This window comes from Delphinapterus leucas, chromosome 20 (assembly GCF_059928025.1).
Source record: "Delphinapterus leucas isolate spDelLeu-1000000601 "Yukka" chromosome 20, BTC_Dleu_Yukka2, whole genome shotgun sequence".
Lineage (NCBI taxonomy): Eukaryota > Metazoa > Chordata > Mammalia > Artiodactyla > Monodontidae > Delphinapterus > Delphinapterus leucas.
Window position 1 is genome coordinate 32344717 of NC_143148.1, and position 17635 is coordinate 32362351.

Here is a 17635-nt window from a genome sequence, read left to right on the forward strand (position 1 = left end):
CACCCAACATAGAAGCACCTCAATACATAAGGCAAATACTAACAGCCATAAAAGGGGAAATCGACAGTAACACATTCATAGTAGGGGACTTTAACACCCCACTTTCACCAATGGACCGATCATCCAAAATGAAAATAAATAAGGAAACACAAGCTTTAAATGATACATTAAACAACATGGACTTAACTGATATTTATAGGACACTCCATCCAAAAACAACAGAATACACATTTTTCTCAAGTGCTCATGGAACATTCTCCAGGATAGATCATATCTTGGGTCACAAATCAAGCCTTAGTAAATTTAAGAAAATTGAAATTGTATCAAGTATCTTTTCTGACCACAACGCCATGAGACTAGATATCAATTACAGGAAAAGATCGTAAAAAATACAAACACATGGAGGCTAAACAATACACTACTTAATAACGAAGTGATCACTGAAGAAATCAAACAGGAAATAAAAAAATACCTAGAAACAAATGACAATGGAGACAAAACGACCCAAAACCTATGGAATGCAGCAAAAACAGTTCTAAGAGAGAAGTTTATAGCAATACAAGCCCACCTTAAGAAACAGGAAACATCTTGAATAAACAACCTAATTTGCACCTAAAGCGATTAGAGAAAGAAGAACAAAAAAAACCCAAAGTTAGCAGAAGGAAAGAAATCATAAAAATAAGATCAGAAATAAATGAAAAAGAAATGAAGGAAACAATAGCAAAGGTCAATAAAACTAAAAGCTGGTTCTTTGAGAAAATAAACAAAATTGATAAACCATTAGCCAGACTCATCAAGAAAAAAAGGGAGAAGACTCAAATCAATAGAAGTAGAAATGAAAAAGGAGAAGTAACAACTGACACTGCCAAAATACAAAAGATAATGAGAGATTACTACAAGCAACTCTATGCCAATAAAATGGACAACCTGGAAGAAATGGACAAATTCTTAGAAATGCACAACCTGCCAAGACTGAATCAGGAAGAAATAGAAAATATGAACAGACAAATCACAAGCACTGAAATTGAAACTGATTAAAAATCTTCCAACAAACAAAAACCCAGGACCAGATGGCTTCACAGGCGAATTCTATCAAACATTTAGAGAAGAGCTAACACCTATTCTTCTCAAACTCTTCCAAAATATAGCAGAGGGAGGAACACTCCCAAATTCATTCTACGAGGCCACCATCACCTTGATACCAAAACCAGACAAGGATGTCACAAAGAAAGAAAACTACAAGCCAATATCACTGATGAACATAGATGCAAAAATCCTCAACAAAATACTAGCAAACAGAATCCAACAGCACATTAAATGGATCATACACCATGATCAAGTGGGGTTTATTCCAGGAATGCAAGGATTCTTCAATATACGCAAATCAATCAATGTGATAAACCATATTAACAAACTGAAGGAGAAAAACCATATGATCATCTCAATAGATGCAGAGAAAGCTTTTGACAAAATTCAACACCCATTTATGATAAAAACCCTGCAGAAAGTAGGCAGAGAGGGAACTTTCCTCAACATAATAAAGGCCATATATGACGAACCCACAGCCAACATCATCCTCAATGGTGAAAAACTGGAAGCATTTCCACTAAGATCAGGAACAACACAAGGCTGCCCACTCTCACCACTCTTATTCAACATAGTTTTGGAAGTTTTCACCATAGCAATCAGATAAGAAAAAGAAATAAAAGGAATCCAAATTGGAAAAGAAGAAGTAAACCTGTCACTGTTGGCAGATGACATGATACTATACATTGAGAATCCTAAAGATGCTACCAGAAAACTACTAGAGCTAATCAATGAATCTGATAAAGTTGCAGGATACAAAATTAATGCACAGAAATGTCTTGCATTCCTATACACTAATGATGAAAAATCTGAAAGTGAAATCAAGAAAACACTCCCATTTACCACGGCGACAAAAAGAATAAAACATCTAGGCATAAACCTACCTAAGGGGACAAAAGACCTGTATGCAGAAAATTATAAGGCACTGGTGAAAGAAATTAAAGATGATACAAATAGATGGAAAGATATACCATGTTCCTGGATTGGAAGAATCAACATTGTGAAAATGACTCTACTACCCAAAGCAATCTACAGATTCAATGCAATCCCCATCAAACAAGCACTGACAATCTTCACAGAACTAGAACAAAAAATTTCACAATTTGTATGGAAACACAAAATACGCCGAATAGCCAAAGCAATCTTGAAAACGAAAAACGGAGCTGGAGGAATCACGCTCCCTGACTTCAGACTATACTACAAAGGTACAGTAATCAAGACAGTACGGTACTGGCACAAAAACAGAAAGACAGATCGATGGAATGGGATACAAAGCCCAGAGATAAACCCACGCACCTATGGTCACCTTATCTTTGATAAAGGAGGCAGGAATGTACAGTGGAGAAAGGACAGCCTCTTCAATAAGTGGTGCTGGGAAAACTGGACAGCTACATGTAAAACTATGAGATTAGATCACTCCCTAACACCATACACAAAAATAAGCTCAAAATCGATTAAAGACCTAAATGTAAGGCCAGAAATTATGAAACTCTTAGAACAAAACGTAGGCAGAACACTCTATGACATAAATCACAGCAAGATCCTTTTTGACCCACCTCCTAGAGAAATGGAAATAAAAACAGAAATAAACAAATGGGACATAATGAAACTTCAAAGCTTTCGCACAGCAAAGGAAACCATAAACAAGACCAAAAGACTGCCCTCATAATGGCAGAGAATATTTGCAAATGAAGCAACTGACAAAGGAATAATTTCCAAAATTTACAAGCAGCTCATGCAGCTCACTAACAAAAAAACAAACAACCCAATCCACAAATGGGCAGAAGACCTAAATAGACATTTCTCCAAAGAACATATACAGACTGCCAACAAACACATGAAAGGATGCTCAACATCATTAATCATTAGAGAAATGCAAATCAAAACTACAATGAGATATCATCTCACACCAGTCAGAATGGCCATCAGCAAAAAATCTAGAAACAATAAATGCGGGAGAGGGTGTGGAGAAAAGGGAACACTCCTGCACTGCTGGTGGGAATGTGAATTGGTACAGCCACTATGGAGAACAGTATGGAGGTTCCTTAAAAAACTACAAATAGAACTACCAAATGACCAGGCAATCCCACTACTGGGCATATACCCTGAGAACACCATAATTCAAAAAGAGTCATATACCAAAATGTTCATTGCAGCTCTATTTACAATTGCCTGGAGATGGAAACAACTGAAGTGCCCATCATCGGATGAATGGATAAAGAAGATGTGCCACATATATACAATGGAATATTACTCAGCCATAAAAAGAAAGGAAATTGAGCTACTTGTAATGAGGTGGATAGACCTAGAGTGTGTCATACAGAGTGAAGGAAGTCAGAAAGAGAAAGACAAATACCGTATGCTAACACATATATATGGAATTTAAGAAAAAAAATGTCATGAAGAACCTAGGGGTAAGACAGGAATAAAGACACAGACCTACTGGAGAACAGACTTGAGGATATGGGGACGGGGAAGGCTGAGCTGTGATAACGCGCGAGAGAGGCATGGACACATATACACTACCAAACGTAAGGTAGATAGCTAGTGGGAAGCAGCCGCATAGCACAGGGATATCAGCTCGGTGCTTTGTGACCGCCTGGAGGGGTGGGATAGGGAGGGTGGGAGGGAGGGAGACTCAAGAGGGAAGAGATATGGGAATATATGTATATGTATAACTGATTCACTTTGTTATAAAGCAGAAACTAACACACCATTGTAAAGCAATTATACCCCAATAAAGATGTTACAAAAAAAAAAATTGAAGTACGTTTTTTTACATGTAACATCAATGAAGAACGGGAGAAAATTTAGGGTAGTGAATTTATGATGTTAAACAGAGTAGAAACAGTTTACAGGAATATAAGACTGTGAACTTGTATTTGACAAATAAATGTAATAATGAGATAACTTGTAAAAAAATTAATGCATAGAAATCTCTTGCATTCCTATACACTAATGATGAAAAATCTGAAAGTGAAATCAAGAAAACACTCCCATTTACCACAGCGACGAAAAGAATAAAATATCTAGGCATAAACCTACCTAAGAAGACAAAAGACCTGTATGCAGAAAATTATAAGACACTGGTGAAAGAAAATAAAGATGATACAAATAGATGGAGAGATAATACCATGTTCCTGGATTGGAAGAATCAACATTGTGAAAATGACTCTACTACCCAAAGCAGTCTACAAATTCAATGCAAGCCCTATCAAACTCCCACTGGCATTCTTCACAGAACTAGAACAAAACATTTCACAATTTCTATGGGAACACAAAAGACCCCGAGTAGGCAAAGCAATCTTGAGAATGAAAAACGGAGGTGGAGGAATCACGCGCCCTGACTTCAGACTATACTACAAAGCTACAGTAATCAAGACAGTATGGTACTGGCACAAAAACAGAAAGACAGATCAATGGAATGGGATAGAAAGCCCAGAGATAAACCCACGCACATATGGTCACCTTATCTTTGATAAAGGAGGCAGGAATGTACAGTGGAGAAAGGACAGCCTCTTCAATAAATGGTGCTGGGAAAACTGGACAGCTACATGTAAAACTATGAGATTAGATCACTCCCTAACACCATACACAAAAATAAGCTCAAAATCGATTAAAGACCTAAATGTAAGGCCAGAAACTATCAAACTCTTAGAGGAAAACATAGGCAGAACACTCTGTGACATAAATCACAGCAGGATCCTTTTTGACCCACCTCCTAGAGAAATGGAAATAAAAACAGAAATAAACAAATGGGACATAATGAAACTTCCAAGCTTTCGCACAGCAAAGGAAACCATAAACAAGACCAAAAGACAGCCCTCAGAATGGGAGAGAATATTTGCAAATGAAGCAACTGACAATGGAATAATTTCCAAAATTTACAAGCAGCTCATGCAGCTCACTAACAAAAAACCAAACAACCCAATCCACAAATGGGCAGAAGACCTAAACAGACATTTCTTCAAAGAAGATATAAAGACTGTCAACAAACACATGAAAGAATGCTCAACATCATTAATCATTAGAGAAATGCAAATCAAAACTACAATGAGATATCATCTCACACCAGTCAGAATGGCCATCAGCAAAAAATCTAGAAACAATAAATGCGGGAGAGGGTGTGGAGAAAAGGGAACACTCCTGCACTGCTGGTGGGAATGTGAACTGGTACAGCCACTATGGAGAACAGTATGGAGGTTCCTTAAAAAACTACAAATAGAACTACCAAATGACCCAGCAATCCCACTACTGGGCATATACCCTGAGAACACCATAATTCAAAAAGAGTCATGTACCAAAATGTTCATTGCAGCTCTATTTACAATCGCCCGGAGATGGAAACAACCGAAGTGCCCATTATCGCATGAATGGATAAAGAAGATGTGCCACATATATACAATGGAATATTACTCAGCCATAAAACGAAAGGAAATTGAGGTATTTGTAATGAGGTGGATAGACCTAGAGTGTGTCATGCAGAGTGAAGGAAGTCAGAAAGAGAAAGACAAATACCGTATGCTAACACATATATATGGAATTTAAGAACAAAAAGTGTCATGAAGAACCTAGGGGTAAGACAGGAATAAAGACACAGACCTACTGGAGAACAGACTTGAGGATATGGGGACGGGGAAGGCTGAGCTGTGATAACACGAGAGTGAGGAATGGACACATATACACTACCAAACGTAAGGTAGCTAGCTAGTGGGAAGAAGCCGCGTAGCACAGGGATATCAGCTCGGTGCTTTGTGACCGCCTGGAGGGGTGGGATAGGGAGGGTGGGAGGGAGGGAGACTCAAGAGGGAAGAGATATGGGAACATATGTATATGTATAACTGATTCACTTTGTTATAAAGCAGAAACTAACACACCATTGTAAAGCAATTATACCCCAATAAAGATGTTAAAAAAAAAAAAAGAAATATCAGTTGATGTTAAAAGGAGTGAATCAAAGTTTGATGAGAAATGGAATATTTACCTAATCTTAACGTGTCTCCCCATAAAATACTTATTAAATAGAGGAAAAGAATGAGTTTACTGTGGAAAAACTTGATGTTAGCCACCACCTCAATTAAGTGATGAAACTTAATGTCAGTAGTAATATAACACACCATCTACCACTTGATAAGATGCAGTAAAAAGAACACATATCTGGGCTTCCCTGGTGGCGCAGTGGTTGAGAGTCTGCCTGCCGATGCAGGGGACACTGGTTCGTGCCCCAGTCTGGGAAGATCCCTCATGCCGTGGAGCGGGTAGGCCCATCAGTCATGGCTGCTGAGCATGCGCGTTCGGAGCCTTTGCTCAGCAATGGGAGAGGTCAAAATAGTGAGAGGCCCGCATACCGCAAAAAAAAAAAAAAAAAAAAAAGAACACATATCTAATCATGAGAAAGCAGCAGACAAACCAAAAATGAGGAAAGTTCTACAAAATAAGTCATCTGTAAGTCTTCAGAAGCATCAAGATCATGAAGGTCAAAGAAAGACTGCGGAACTGTTCTAGACTGAAGGCACATGACAACTAAATACTATGTGCAACCCTGGACCAGATTCCTTTGCTATAAAGTACCAAATCATAGAATCTGAATGGAGCCTGCAGATTAGATGGGAATAATGTATAAATCATAGTTCTTGATTCTGATGGCTTCTTACTGTCACATAGCAGATGTGTCCTTGTTGTAGGAGTTACTGAAGTACTCAGGGGTCACGGAGCATCCTAAGGGCAACCTACTCTCAGGTAAAATGGAAAAAACGTATTTAATGTACTGTGCTTTCCACTTGTCTGTCAGTTTGAAATTACTTCAAATTAAAAAAAAAAGTTTAAAAAAAGGGCATATATGACATGACTCTTCATGTGTCTAAGTTATTCTCAAAATGCTGTTACCAATTTGTACTTCCCTAGGACAATGTGGGAGAGTAAACCCAAAGCAGAATTTTATTTAGTAAAACAACACAAAACACTTTTCCTTCCAGATGAAAACCAAACATATTATCAAAAGGACATTTATATGCTCAGAAAGGTAACAAGAAGGATGCACCCCAAACTAGTGACAGTGGACACATCTTAAAAGAAAGAGGGACAAGGAGAAGGTGAAGGGGACTATTGTGGATTACACTGTATTATATTGTTTGATGTTTTTTCCTTAAGAATATATTCACTCATTACCTTCAAAAGAAAAAAAAGACATTGAGGGAAATATGTATTTCCTGGGAAGTTGAAGAGTAGTTTACACCATCACCTCTGAATTTCCTGATACCGTATGCAAAGTTGGTGTGTATGTGCATTATTGGCCTTTTTCTGAAAATACTGAAACCAAGCAGGACCCTGCAAGGCCTTCCTGGGCACAAAAGCCCCTCTGTGTCCCTTGTTTCTTGTTTATAGAAAAAAAGACTTCAGTCTCCCGGGCCTCCCCCAGGTTACAGAGAGCAGGCTCAAGCAGTTAATGATTAGGAAACGAGAGTCACAGGACTCCTAGTTCCTCCTGAAGGGAGAGAGGTAAGAATCTGATGCATATTTTTGAGTTGTTCTGCAGAAACTAAGAAACCCCCTCACCACCCAGGTGGAGGATGGCAATTATGTGCTGACCACAAGCACACAGACCCCAGACTTCTGGCTGGAACCAGAAGGTCAGTGATTGAGATTCCTGAAACATCATTCTGTTCCCTCACCACCAACCAATCAGAAGAAAGTCCACAAGCTGATCATGCATCCAAAAACCCTCTCCCCTGTCTTTAAAGACCCTTCCCTGAAAGCCACTGGGGAGTTCACATTTTCTGAGCGTGAGCTGCCCATTCTCCTTGCTTGGCGTCCTTATTTTGCTACGAACACCGCTGTCAAGTTTGGCTTTGTGTGCCTCGGGCACACAAGCCCTTGCTTGGTTACAATATGTTCATAGTCCCAAAGAAAACCACTGCCTTATACCTTCCAATAAGATGGGCATTTCTATACATGAGCTGGGTCAGACTGTACTCATCAAGAAGATCCTCATGCTATGCAGTGACACGAAGTCTAGGATTTTGGAACACTGACAACTGTCTTCCCATCATCATTTAGTTAAAGCCTTTAAATCTTAGCGACAGCAAGATTTTAATCTTTCTTACCTGAGAATTCATATTTAGCACAGGACATGTCAATGGTTGATTCCAGGTCAATCTTTGAAATGTCTGAAAGCCAAGCCCGGAAATGTTCAAACAGAATTTTCCTAGAAATGTAAACAAAAGATAACTTGTTACACCATAATGTGGGCTCCACTTGGATCTATGCCACAACTATTTTTTCCTGGAGGTTTTGGTTTATTTAAGATCTATTCTTGAGAATGTTCCTCACTTTAAACTTGCCAAGTTTAGCAGTAACAGTCCCAGAGAAATAAATGTAAATCTCTCTACTGCAATATATTTTTGCTCTACTGTTTTCTTTTCTTTTCTTTTCTTTTCTTTGGCTGCGCCATGTGGCATGCGGGATCTTGGTTCCCCAACCAGGGATCGAACCAGTGCCCCCTGCAGCGGAAGCGCAGAGTCCTAACCACTGGACCGCTAGGGAAGTCCCTCATCTTATTTTTCTTACTCTTAAATTTATAGTATTGCCTTATCACGACAGTGATCTGGCCTTTGTCATAGGAACACCAATGTTCCAGCCCGAAGTCACTGATTTTTAGAGCTGTTTTTCAGCACCAATACTAGTACTGTTGTTTAATGAACACTTGGGTGGGTGACACTGTTGTAGATTAAAATAATGGTGACTATTATGCTAATTGTGTAATAATAAACTCTTTCACAGAAGTTCTGATATTAACAGGATACCAAAAAAACAAAGATGGTTGAACATTTCCATTTACCAGCTAAAGTGGCTCTGTATAGAACTCTGAAAAAATTTAAAACTTACTCAGTTGGCAGTCAACTTTGAAATTATGTTAACTTTGATGAATTAACATTTTTATGTCAATTATATCTCAATAAAACTGGAAAAACATTTTAAAAAACATTTTTAAAGGGTTTATGTTAGTTCAAATTTTGCACATGAAGAGACAGTATCTTTTGGATCATTCTAGTCCAAATGTACATCACTGAAATCCCCATAAAATGCAATTGTACTGTTAACAACTAGATACCAAGTCTCCAGGTTGATGCCCTGAAATTTTATTACCAAATATCTTTTTACACTGTATGCTACCCAATCCAAAAAATTCCATAAAATATTGTGCTTGGTTAGTCCAAACAAAAGTGCCATGTAACTTTTATAGGCAGAGTTGCAAATTAGACATAATAGGTCAGCATAGCAAACTGCTAAACCAGGCTTCAGGTAATGTAGGTGGTCAACATTTTTGCAAAATCTTGAATCTTGATGTTTTATGTAACTAGTATTATCAAAGCCTTCACTCCCTCTGTTACTGGTAACATCAGCTTCCACAAATTTATTCCATAGAAAGCTCTTTCTCTAGTTACCCTATGAAAGTGTCACGACAGGGTTATTTTCTGCCATCATTCTCATTTGTTAATTGTATTCATGAGAGAAATCACAGAACCCAACTGCGAAATAAAGAGATCACCTTTCGGGAAAGACCAAGGAATTCCATCTCTCATACCATCTGGCTGTTATGTGTTGGATACAGAATGTAACTCAGTCCCATAGGAAAGAAATACTTACCAGAGGTGTGGTATGAACTAATGAGATAGTGCTTTAAAGCATGGTCTTGGGGGAAAAAAGGTCTAAAATAAATATGAAATATTATGAGTTACAGTTAACACGTGAGCAATACTTCAGGATTTAGAAGAAATAAACTCTGCAGACTGCTACCATTTATGGAAATATTGCAGAGAAAAAAAAGAATGAGAAAATATAACATACTGTATAGATGAAAAACAGACAGCTATTACAAAGTAACATGGGCTTACTGTAGCAAAACTAGGAAAAAAACCTATTATAAGTAAAAAGAAACTTTAAAAAACCTGTAGTCCTACTAGCCAGATTTAAACATTCCATCCTTCCAAGTCTTTTCCTTTGTACACACGTAGGTATCCAAATATACGTCTCTTTTTTCATATGGGATCCACCATGTGTGCTATTTTAACTTTTCTCTTGATAAGTTTATTTCATCTAGCCTAATATGCCTTTGCCTGCAAGAAGTATCATCATTTTATACATCACTTCAAAAAATAGGATACAACAATAATTGTGTGAGACACTGAGTCTCAGAGAGGTTAAAATACACACACAAAAAGTACCTTAGAATGATGAAATAACTTTACCATACTCATGTGTTAAAAGTCACACACATTGGGACGTCCCTGGTGGCACAGTGGTTAAGAATCCACCTGCCAATACAGGAAACACAGGTTCAATCCCTGGTCCGGGAAGATCCCACATGGTGCTGAGCAACAAAGCCTGTGCGCCACAACTACTGAGCCTGCACTCTAAAGCCTGCAAGCCACAATTACTGAAGCCCGTGTGCCTAGAGCCCGTGCTCCACAACAAGAGAAGCCACCGCAATGAGAAGCCTGCGCACTGCAACAAAGACTCAACGCAGCCAAAAAAAAAAAAAAAGTCACATCATATTCAACGACTGTATAGTTTTTCACTTTGTTTTGTACCAGTAGCTATATAAATCTTGATGGGTGGGCATTTAATTTGTGATTTTTCACTGTTAGAAACACCATCAAAATAAACAATCTTGTATAGAATTTTTGAGCACACCCTTAATTATTTTCTCAGGATAAATTCTTATAAGTGGAATTACACTACAAAAAGATAAGCATCATTTTAAGGGTTTTGATACACCTTTCAAAACCATCTTCAAGATTGTGGCACTGTATAAAGGTATCTACCCCTCTGTCAACACTGGAGTTTTTGTTTTAAATACTTGCAAACTAACATGTGAAAGATGGTATCTCCAGCGTCAATTTGTTTCCTTGATTACTAACGGTTGAACATTTTATCATTGAGAACTTGGGCCCTGGAATCAGACAGACTTAGGTTTATATCTTAGTTCCCTCAATTTTTACCTAGTTAACTTTGAAGAAGTTACTTAATTTCTCAGCGTCTGTTTCCTCCTCTACAAAAGGGGACAATAACGCCAACAAAGGTTGTATGACATAACATTTAAAACACTTACTCCTCTGGCACATATTATGCACCCAACAAATATGAGCGCTTGTTTACCTTAAAGCACAGATGTGAGGCTCTCTTCTCTTCTTCAGATCATCAGACTTGATCATGAAAAAAAGAAAAAAAAGGACTTCCTTCATAAATCAGACACACAGAGGAGACTAGTTTAGGGAACACTCTGGCAGTAAAGCATTGTCGTTAAGAGCCTGGACTCTGAAGCCAAACTCCCTGGGTTTCAGGTATGGCCCCTCCATTTGGCAGCTCTGTGACTCAGGCAAGTTACCTAGCCTCTCTGTGCCTTATTCATTCAACAAATACTTACATAGTTATTACAGTGGGACTTATATTCTTGACGGAGAGGGACAACAAACATAAAAAGTCGATTATCAGTATAAAAAAAGGTGACAAATGTCGAGGGAAAATAAAGCAGAGTACGAGGGACCAGAAGTGCTGAGACTGGGGAAAGGTTTACAGTTATAAATTTGGTGGCCAGGTTAGACTTCACTGAGGTGAAGCAAAGGCTTGAAGGAGGTTGGGAGGTGTACCAAGGGAATATCTCAGCAAAGTGGATTCAAGGTCCTGAGTGTGAAGAATGCCTGGCCTGTTCAAGAAATTGCAGGAGCCTGTGCAGCTGCAACAGCGATTTGGGGGAGAGCAGCAGGAGAAGGGGCCAAAGATGCAACGGGAGCCTTAGAACCACTCTGGCTTTTACTCAGAGAAATGAGAACCTTTGGAGATTTGGGGCAAAGGAATAATATGATCCCATTTAATTTTTAAAAACTGAGATAAAATTCACATAAAATTTACCATTTTAACCACCTGAAAGTGTGTATTCAGTGGATTTTTAGCATACTCACCTGCTGCGCAACTATCATCACTAATCCCAGAATATTTTCATCACACTAAAAAGAAACCCTGTACCTATCAGGCAGTCACTCCCCATCCCACCCTCCCTCCCCCCAGCTCCTGGCAACCACTAACCTACTCTCTGTCTCTATATATGTTTTGCTGGTCATTACATATAAAAGGAATCACACTATATGTGGCCTTCTGTGTCTTCTGTGTTCTTTCACTGAGTATGCTTTCAAGGTTCATCCATGTTGCAGCAGTACTTAGTACTTCATTCCTTCTTCTGGCTGAATAATATTCCATTGTATAGACGCACCACATTTGGTCTATCCATTCATTAGTTGACAGACGTTGGGTGTTTCTAAATTTTGGCTATTATAGATAATGCTGCTACAAACATCTATGTACAAGCTTTTATGTGAACAAATGTTTTCAATTCTCTTGGGTCCATTAACATATCTTTTTTTTTTTTTACTTTAATAATTTTTATTTTTGGCTGCATTGGGTCTTCATTGCTGCACACGGGCTTTCTCTAGCTGTGGCGAGCGGGAGCTACTCTTCATTGTGGTGCGCTGGCTTCTCATTGCGGTGGCTTCTCTTGTTGCGGAGCATGGGCTCTAGGTGCGTGGACTTCAGTAGTTTCAGCATGCTGCTCAGCAGTTGTGGCTTGCTGCTCAGCAGTTGTGGCTTGTGGGCTCTAGAGCTCAGGCTCAGTAGTTGTGGCACATGGGCTTAGTTGCTCCACGGCATGTAGGATCTTCCTGGACCAGGGATTGAACCTGAGTCCTCTGCATTGACAGGTGGATTCTTAACCACTGTGGCACCAGGGAAGTCCCTCCATTAACATTTTAAAAGAACACAATGGCTGTAGGTGGGCAAGGGTGGAAGCAAGGAGACTGGTTAATATGCTAAGAGGATAATCCTGGTGAGAGAAGAAGATGGCTTGGATCAGGTGTTGGCAGTGGAAGTAGAAAGAAGTGGGCTTTTCTGAATATATTCTGAAGGTAGAGCCCACAGGATTTCCCAATGGACTGGAGATGAGGTATGAGAGAGGAATCAAGGATAACCTCAGCCACTGGAAAGATTGTCGTGAACTGAGATGGGGAAAACTGCAGGTGGAGCAGATTTAGGGGGAGAAGATCAGGAGTTTAATTTTGGTAAGTGTGAGACACTTCATAAATATCCTAGAGTAGAGGCAAAGCCATGAGACTCTCTGCAATCTGTTTGGAAGTGATCCAAAGGCTAAGCCCTAGAGTACTCTGTCATTAAGAAGCCAGGTACAAAAGGAAAACCTACCGGAGGGAACTAAGAAGGACTCACCTGTGAGGTAGAAGGAAAATGAAGAGAGGATGGTTTCCTGAAAGTAAGGGGGGGGGGTCGGGGGAGAGTCTCCAGGAAGGAGGAGAAACAAAGTAGGTCAAATGTTGCCGAGAGTCAAGTAAAACCAGGCCTGAAGACTGATGACTGGATTTACTAATGTGGAAGTTGTGAGTGACCTTAACAAGTACAGTTTCAGTGGTGTGTAACAGGTGAAAGCCTAATAAAGTGGGCTTAACAGAGAACAGAAGAGGAATTTGAGACACTATACACAACTCAGAAGGAATGCTACTGTCAAGGCGAGCAGAGGAATGGGGTGATAGCTGAAGGGGAAAGTTAGGTAAACAGCATTTTTTTCCTTAAGAGAAGAAGAACTAACAGCTTTCTTTCTTTCTTTTTTTGTTTGGTATGTTGAAGGGAATGATCCAGAAAAGAAGGAAAACCTGATGTAGTTTCTTTATCTGTGAAACAGGAACCAGTAATGTATCATTATAAGGATTTAATAAATATAAAGCACTTAGCATGGCATAAAGCATGCACTCAGTAATGCTTGCTTTAAAATACAGAGTATCAGGCTACTCCTAATGACAAACTTGGTTAGGAGGACTGGAAGTTGTTATAGACCCAATTATCAAGTCAATTCACAACACAAGCAAAGAAAAAGGGATGTAAGTGAAGTTTTATGGGACAGGAGACTGAAAGCAGGTTTTATATTTACTGTCTTAGGATGAAGAAGTTCAGTCCCAAAGTGAGCATAGTAAAAATTATTCACAGCAGAGTTTCACCAAGCACCCATGGGGATCTAAAGTAATGGCTGCTTCTTTTTCCTCTCATTACCCGGGGCCCTTTCTATTATTTTGCCTCTCACCGACTTCACAATTAGAAGTATTTTCATCTACCAAATTGCATTAAGTAAAAACCACTTTGATTTCTCAATTTCAGTAATCAGATGCATATAGCCCCAAATCAACAAAAGAGGCCTAGTGTTATCAAAGCTGATATAATTACAAAGGCAGACAACCATGGTTTTTAATTAACCTATAGGTTAATTAAAATCTTACAACTTTACTATGGATAAAAGTTATTTTTCATTAGATTTTCTGAATTATTAAGAGTAACATCATTTGTGTATTTAACCTAACTTGGTTAATTCAATCATATGTATAAGGCCCAAAGACAGACAGACCAGGGAACACAACCAGCTCTAGTGTAAAAGAATAAATGCAAAACAGAGAAATTTGTTACTCTTTTATCCCAGATAAAAAGAAATCAGTGGGAAATGGAAAGAAAACAAAATAATTCTTAATCTTCACTTTTATTTTATTTTTTGTGATTTTAAAGGCTGATGTCCTTGAGGTTCTATAATGATTTCTAAGACTGATGTACGCCATGTACTAAAAGATATCCCCCACAAACTGGGGAAACCAATGACCTATATGTTTTTATACCTAGACTGGGCCTGTCTCCTACGAGTAGGAAAACCAGCCTTGATTCTGAAACAGTCTTTTCTGCCAAATTCAACTGTCCACCGATTTAAAAAGAATAGATCTAACTCTCTGCAGGACATACTGCAATACAGAAAGCCACCTAAAACAAAGACATGAACTCAAAAATTTAAATGGTTATTACCTTCCAACGTACTACTCTCTTCATTATACCACTCCCCAAAACGTACTTATCCTTTTTGTTTATAATGTATTTACTTACCGGCTTACTGTATTTTCTGACTATCTTTCACCATCACTATCACCTCTATTATTTTAAATTTTAAAGGCTTTCAGGGTAGGAACTGGCAAAGACTTCCATATAATAATTAAAGCACCAAACACATAGTTAACACTCAGCTTATGTTAAATAAATGAATGCTTTTAACAACATCAAGGCAAGGACCCTCAATGGCAAACCCAAACTAAAACCTCAAGTCTAAAGGTATTCAATGATTTTATAGAAAATGAATTTCTGAAGTGAAAAAGCTAATGTGAAAGGGCCATAAATACCTGCTGGAACTTATATAAATCATTATACTTTTCATGGAAGTCCAAGTTCAAAAGTTCCTTCTGAAGTCCTTCCAAGAAGTTTTCGCTTTGGATGAAGTTTGGGATCACACAGTGAAGAAAGGGGTCCATGTCCATGACAATGGCTTCTGTGGGGAGGAAAGCATTATCTGTGACTTTTCCCTTTTGTATATATATATATTTTTTTTGCGGTACACGGGCCTCTCACTATTGTGGCCTCTCCCGTTGCGGAGCACAGGCTCCGGACGCATAGGCTCAGCGGCCATGGCTCACGGGCCTAGCCACTCTGCGGCATGTGGGATCTTCCCGGACCGGGGCACGAACCCGTGTCCCCTGCATCAGCAGGCGGACTCTCAACCACTGCGCCACCAGGGAAGCCCCCTTTTGTATTTTTGACCTGTGAGCAGCACAGTAGAGAGAATACAAAAGGGATGGTCGTGAATTTTCAGAAATCTAGTACCTAAAATTTAAGATTTGGGGGAAGAATTATAGGCTCTTCCTTTCTTTTTTTCCTCCACTTAATACTACTTTTTAAAGGTATTGTGCTTAAAAATATTAGTCCTTAAGATGAGTACAAACGATGTCATTAAATTAAGATTTCTGCTCTTTCTGGGGTTTTTTAGTTCAACGATTGCTTATTCAACTGAATGTATTGTACAGTCTTAATTCATTTCCCCCCAAACTTCAAATGAGAGTAGCAAATTAAAATGAGAACAACAATACTGGTAGCCAATTTTTCTTCAACCCTTTTTCTTTGCCTAAGTTACTGCTAGAGGAAGTTATAAAATACATACTTCTTAAAAAAAAAAATCAGGTCAGGCATAACCTCCTCTAACTCTTTGAGTTTTACCTCAACGTTTTACCCACTGCTTCTGGTGGGACAGATTATGTACCCCTCTAATACAAACCACCACCACCTCCCACCAGTTGCCAGGCACTGTGGTGCTTTAACATGCATTATCTCATTTAATCTTCTCAACAGTTCTAAGGTAGACGTCATCACTATCTCCATCCCACACATAAGGAAACTGAAAAGTCCCTGAGTGTCCAGAGCTTACACTCCAAACACTAAGCTACCACTTTCTATGTGCATCCGGGACACCAAGGACTCATCTCTTAAAGCACTCAACCACTGAAACAAAAATCATTGGCAAACTTTAGAAGGGAAAGCATGATGCATTAAGCAGAGTTCTTATCCTATAAGGTGATATTTGAAGCTGAGACTGGAATCATGTGATGAAGGTTCCTTCCTTTGGTCAAAACCATGTTTACCTTCATGGGTCACGTTGTTGAACTACAGGCCGGCAAAACTGAGTAAGCTCAGGTGCCTGCTATCTGGCAGCTCCCAACAAATGCTCTGGCTACGCTATCATGGGACAAACGAGCGTTACCTTCGGAGGTAAACCGCAAAAGCCCTCGACTATGTGTCCAAATGTTTACTGGTCCTTACTCAGAAAAATATGTATTGATGCATACATACATTAGCTTATTAATCACACGCAACACCTTTCCGAGGGAAATACTATTAGTTATCCTACTTTACATAGTAAGGAGCTGAACCCATTGCCCAACGACCCACAATCAGTGAAGAAGATTCTACCTCACCTCTAATTCCAGAATTTCCATGAACTTGCATGCCCTGTACTTCCCGAAACTCCCTGGCCTTCATTTCTTCCTCTTCTAGGTTTCTAAATCCAAACTGAACTTGGAAAAGGGACAGCAGGCCAGGCAGGAGAGTCGGAGGTGGCAAAGTCACGCTCTCTCCAAGAGCCTCTTCCCCTGTGGCCTCGCTGCTCAGGAATCGGCTAGAGTGCCAGGACTTTTTCAGAGGCCCCCGACCCGGCGCTGCGCCTCCCCCCTCACAGCACCCGCTTACCGTGGCGGAACGGCGTCCTGCGACTCCAGGCCTCAGCCACCTGCTTTTTCAAGGTTTCCTCCGTGACAGCATCCGAAAACTTCGCCATCACCTCCTTCTTTCCCTTTTTCCCAGCCCGGCCCGGGACGGGCTCAGCAGGCCGCTTACCACTCATCTCCTCGCAAGCTGCAAGACCCACGTCACGCTAACCTAGCGGCTCTTTTCCTACGGAGACTGCAATTCCCAGAATGCCTCATTTCCCGTGTTTCTCCACCGCTATCTAATAGGAAGTACCCAAGTAAAGGGAGGCGGACCCCATACCCGACTTACCAATGGGAGCTCCAGATATTGTGGCCATCCCAGCAGCGATTGGATCGATGTTGCTCGGTCGGGCAGGCCACCGCCTCTC

General features: G+C 39.7%; 1 protein-coding gene across 8 annotated transcripts in view; it reads right to left on the reverse strand.

Moving 5' to 3' along the window:
• OGFOD1 (2-oxoglutarate and iron dependent oxygenase domain containing 1) overlaps positions 1–17470 on the reverse strand; it is a 54163-nt gene extending 36693 nt beyond the window's left edge. For 4 of the 8 annotated variants that reach the window (XR_016390983.1, XM_022555974.2, XM_022555976.2 and 1 more), the window contains exons 1-4: positions 17248–17470; positions 15354–15499; positions 11245–11291; positions 8190–8290 (exon numbers count right to left, since the gene is read on the reverse strand). Coding sequence is in view for 7 of the 8 variants with exons in the window: in XM_022555974.2 (XP_022411682.1) it covers positions 8190–8290; positions 11245–11291; positions 15354–15499; positions 17248–17401 (448 nt within the window). In the remaining variant the exon portion in view is untranslated. Of the gene's footprint in view, positions 1–8189; positions 8291–10310; positions 11220–11244; positions 11292–15353; positions 15500–17247 lie in introns of those variants that run through there. The other 4 variants (XM_022555980.3, XM_022555979.3, XM_022555972.3 and 1 more) reach the window with 3 other exon arrangements.
• Positions 17471–17635: the final 165 nt, after the last annotated feature.